Below are 5093 nucleotides of genomic sequence, written 5' to 3'. Positions count from 1 at the left end.
GAGGGGTCGCTATGTGTCGGGGCCGACTCGACGGCACACAACAACACAGCAACAACAACATACCATGGACTGACAGAAGAATAAGCAAACCCATCTTGGAAGAAGTACAGACAGAACACTCCTTAGAAGCAAGGATGGTGAGACTTCATCTCGCTTACTCTGGACATGTTATCAGGAGGGACCAGTCCCTGGAGAAGGACATCATGCTTGGTAAAGCAGAGAGCCAGTGAAAAAGACGACCCTCCACGAGATGGACTAACACAGTGTCTGCAACAGCGGGCTCGCATCTAACAACGGTTGTGGGGTTGGCACAGGCTCCAGCAGGGTCTCATTCTGTTGTACACAAGGTCACTATGAGCCAGAAGCAACTCGACGGCACCTAACAATTGGTGATTGATTTCACAGTTTAAGTCTTTAGGTGACAGTTTGTCAGGTGGAGTTAGGGCTGGCATCAACATCTCCAAGTGATGGCTGTGATGTCCATAGAACGTTCCTGTCATTTACGGGGAGAATGGCAATGTCTCTGAACAAAGGCTCCTGGCATCTTTGCTCGCTGGAAGCATAAAGTTGGTGAGTTGAATGGGAACTAAATATGTGTATAGGTAACGAGTAGCCACAGTGGTAGACTCTACTGGTTACTATTACATCTCAGTCCCCAAAGCACGTGCCATTTTCTGTTGTGTATCAACATGTTGGTAGGATGCTGAAAACTGCATCTCCCAGGCTTCCCCGACAACTGGCTTCCTTTAAGTTCTGCCTGCCAATAGGAGCCAGCTGAGGGATACTGAAGGCGGAGAGGCCTTTAGCTCTCCAGTGCTAGTCAGCAGTGGCAGGCATTTTGCTCCAGCACACAACCATTTTTGCACCTATTTCCTAGAAGCCCCAGTATCAACATTGCTTAGAATCTGCCCCAACACGCCAAGAAGTCCAAGCACTGTTCCCATGTGGCTCCTCACTCCAAGCTCTCAGCCAGCTTTTGACTACTCCCAGTGATCCGTCCTGGTCCTGGTATTCATGGCCTTATGTACTCCCACAATGACTTGAGCTGGCCTGTGCAGCCAGTAGAACATGAAGTGATGGTGTGTAACTTCCGAAGCTAGGTCATAAAAGGCATTGGAGCATTTCCCTTCCTCTCTTGGATCACTCCCTCTACAGGGCAGCTGCCACGTTGTGAGGACACCCAAGCAGCCCTGGGGAAGGCCCACGATGAACTGAGGCCTCCCACCAATAGGCAGTTCCAATATATCAGCAATGTGAGTGAACCATGGGGAAGGGGCCTCGGAAGTGAACCCTCCAGCCACAGGCAAAACCTGACTGCAAACTCGAGAAAAACTCAAACCAAACCTACCTATCCAGGCTTCTTCCAAATTCCCGACCAACAGAAATAAGGATCACTGCTATTTTATGCCACCAATAAATACATATTTTTTTCTGGGTGGGGAGCTGTTCGGCACAGTAGAGAACTGAAACAACTACGTCTTTCCTTGGTGCCCCAGCCAAGGGGTGGCAGTTGCTTCCTGCAGGTAACAAATAATCTCTCCTTCTCCTGGCTGAGGAGCTCTGGTGAGGTAGTGGGTAAACCATCTGGCTGCTAAGTGGAAGCTTGTTAGTTCAAACCCACCAGCTGCTCCATGGGAAGAAGAGGGAATCTACTTCTGTAAATCTCTATTTACAGCCTTGGCATAACATACTACAAAAAACACTGTACCACAAAAAAATCCTGCTTGGGACTGCTTAGTGACTGGAGTCTTAAAAGCTTGCAAGCGGCCATCTAGATCCAACAACGGTTCTCTCCTCATCCAGAGCAAAGAAGTCTGGAACTGAACTCACTCCTGTGGCTTCCAACCCAACAATGGACAGGCATATAGGGTGAACATTTACATCAGGTAGATACACTCCTTCCAATCATCAATCATGGGAGAACAGAAGGGCAGTATTTGCACAGGGAGACAGCTCAGGGGACAGGAATGCGCAGGAAAGAATGACAAAGGGAAGACGTTAACTACAGGAAAGTGGGAAGAGAGCTGTTACATCGTGGGGAATTTCAGTCAATGTAATGAAACAAAATGTGTAGGAACTGCTTTATAGAAAATGAATTTGCTCTGTAAACTTTCACCCAAATCACAAAAACAATAATAAAAAATTTTACAGCCTTGGAAACTCAATGAGGGTGGCTATGAATCGGAATCAACTTGATGGCAGTGGGTTTGGGTTGTCCTGGCCAGGCCACCCCCTCTGCTCCGCACACCACCGGGCTGGGGCTGGGGTGCCCGCCATCCCCTTGATTGCCTCCCCCCTGCTCATGTCTTCCCAAGTTCCCCTCTTGTCTTGTCCATTTCCCCGGGGACCCCAGACACACACCAGGATGCAGGGTCTGGGTGGGGAGTAGAGAATGTATTTATTGTTCTGCGTCTGGGTTTTGTTCCGTAGACACCCGGCTCCTGGATGGAGGTGAGTGTGCCTCACCTGCCTAAGTCATGGTCCCACAGGCCTTTCCGGTGGTTTTCCAGGTTCAAAGTGCTCTGAGAAACTGTCACAGTTTTAATACTTCCTAGATGCTCAACTGAGGCAAAGTGACAAGATGGCCCCCCCACCCCCGCCCGCCAAAAAAATAAAACCCTAAGCCCCCGGCAGCTGCTGCTGCAGCCATATGAAAAAATAATACAAACTCTTCTTAAAAAATAGATTACACAGAAAGAACCCAGAGGACAGAGGGACATGGGGAGGGGCAGGGGTTACTCCAGCCACTGGAAGGGCCTCGGGGTGAGGCCCGGGAGGGGACGCTGAGATGAACCTGGGGGCGGGGATGCTGGTGGACACCTGCCCTGTCAGCTCTGCCCAACCTCCCTGGGCCTGGGTTTGCTCCTCCCTATGGCTTGGGCCCAGGGACCATGTTCCCCTCCCTCTCCAGAGACCCTCTCTTCACCCTGAGGCCTGGTACCTGCTTCTCACTAAAGTGGCTTCAAAAAAGAAACAAAAAAGACCCAAAGCAAGAGAAAAGGCTGCTGCCTAGCCAACGGGGACATCCACCGCAGGAATAGGCCTTCCTCTGCTCTGAGGGTTTGGGTGATTATCGATACCTGCTGCTACCTAGACACCCTGGGGGGTGACGTGGCCTAGCTCCCTGTTTGGCTCCTGGGAACATGGCCCCTCTCCCTTGACACACACACTCCTACGTACCCAGCCTTCACCTGGGCACAGGGCTGAGGCATCTCCGGCCCAGCCTCAGAGGGCTGTGGAGGTGGCATGTGCAGAGGTCGCTGGGCAACGGGGTAGCTGGGGGCATGACTCACACAGGCCCCGCCAGCTCATGCAATGAGAAGCGAGGGGGCAGCCCCACCACGACAGAGGTAAGGCAGGGTGAGGTGGCACACACGCGGCCACGCCAGCTCTGGGCCGCGAGCAGGAAGGGAGAAGGCAAGTCAGGGGCCTGGTGCTGGGAGTGGGGGGGCTGGGCCTCTGCTGCCCTGGTTGCGGGCTCCACGCCTGGCCCCTTCCTGTAGAGCTGGAACCCGGCTGCAGGGCAGAAATGGGGCAGCTGGGTGGGCCAGGCTCAGTCTGGGACCTCGGGGTGGGCAGGCAGTCCGCTCTCGCCACGCCGGTAGGTCTCCCAGAAGCCCTTGTCCAGCTGCTCCAGCTGTGAGCCCAGTGGCAGGTGGCCGGCCACGTGCATGTGGAGGGTCTCCAGCCACTGCTCCAGCTTCAGGAAGGACGGCCTGGGCGACAGGCGGAAGGGTGGTGGGTGCTGGCTCTGCTCTGGCCAGCCCTGCCCCCGGTGCAGCCCCCACCCCCACCGCACTCACCTCTTCTCAGGGTCCAGGTCACAGCAGCGCACAGTGATGGGGAAGAAGCTCGGGGGGCAGCTGGGGGGACAGTAGCGGTCCAGAAAGCCTCGCACGTTGAGGCCGAAGTCCATGGTGCGGGGCAGGTAGTCGGGGTCTGCGTTCACCCGCCCGATGATCTGCCTCGCACGAGGCCCCTTGGTTACTCCAGGGGCCTCGGGAGCCAAAGGTCTGAGTGCCACCACCCCAGTGCATTCTCGGGCAGGTCACACTTTGCCCCAGACTGACCCCCGCACCCCCCTGGGAACAGCCCATTCCCAGAGCCTCCGTGGTGCATGGTCCCTACAGACTTTCTGCCTACAGCTGGGGTGTATGGGGAGCCACCAAGCCCTGGCTGGTGCTACCTAGTGCCCACACCTGGACCTACCTCACATAGGACGATTCCAAAGGAAAACACATCCACCTTCTCATCGTAGCTGCGGCCTGGACAGAGAGACAGACGGTCAGCACCGGGCATCTTCCCCCAGGGCCAGGTGGCCAGGCACCACCAGCTGGGTGGATGTCTGGGGGTGCAGGTCAGGCAAGGAGGCAGACACCAGTATCCTTCAGGAGTCAGGGCTTAGGTCTGCCCCCCCACCCTACCAGGCCTGAGCAACCATTCAGGAGATCTAGAGGCGAGGATGAGCACCCTGGCCAAGTCACGTACCCTTTGAGCTTCAGTTTCCTCAGCTGCAAAATGGGAATAAAGCCACGTACCTAACACTGAACACAATCATACAGCCACGCTTGCCTCCTGACTGTGATCCAACAAACCTCTCCAACCCTCTTCATGCCATCTCTCAGAGACAGGGATCATCAACACCATTTTATAGGGTACGTTATCGGGTGGTCAGGGAGCTCTGGTAGCATGGTGCTGGCACTTGACTGCTAACCAGAAGGCTGGCGGTTCAAACCCACCAGCCACTCCTTGGAAAGAAGACTGGGCAATCTACTTCCGTAGTGATACTGCCTCAGAAACCCAAGGAGGGGTTGCTATGAGTCGGGTACGACTCCACGGCATGTAACAACAACATCGGGCGGTCTGTGTTTAGGTCACTGGATGCCACCTGCCCATGGAGGGCTTTTTTTTTTTTATTTTATTTTGATTTGGGTGAAGATTTACAGAGTAAATTCACTTTTCATACAGCAGTTCACATATACTTTGTCTCATGTTATTGACCAAAATTTACAATGCAACAGCTCCCCTCCCACTTCCTCCCCATAGTTGCCCCTTCCCAGTGTCCATCCCTCCATACTCTTCTGCGCCCTGAG

At 54.2% G+C, this 5093-nt stretch overlaps 1 protein-coding gene across 1 annotated transcript in view; it reads right to left on the bottom strand.

The window, feature by feature from the left end:
- Positions 1 to 3553: 3553 nt before the first annotated feature.
- LIMK1 (LIM domain kinase 1) overlaps positions 3554 to 5093 on the bottom strand; it is a 27512-nt gene continuing 25972 nt past the window's right edge. Inside the window, exons 14-16 of the mRNA XM_007940428.2 lie at positions 4210 to 4265; positions 3804 to 3961; positions 3554 to 3716 (exon numbers count right to left, since the gene is read on the bottom strand). Coding sequence (XP_007938619.1) covers positions 3554 to 3716; positions 3804 to 3961; positions 4210 to 4265 — 377 coding nt within the window. The remainder of the gene's footprint in view (positions 3717 to 3803; positions 3962 to 4209; positions 4266 to 5093) is intronic.

This window comes from Orycteropus afer, unplaced genomic scaffold (genome assembly GCF_000298275.1).
Source record: "Orycteropus afer afer isolate SDZICR_OR568_19922 unplaced genomic scaffold, OryAfe1.0 scaffold00006, whole genome shotgun sequence".
Taxonomy (NCBI): domain Eukaryota; kingdom Metazoa; phylum Chordata; class Mammalia; order Tubulidentata; family Orycteropodidae; genus Orycteropus; species Orycteropus afer.
The sequence above is the reverse complement of the archived record's forward strand: the minus strand, read 5'-3'. Positions and strand labels throughout refer to the sequence as shown.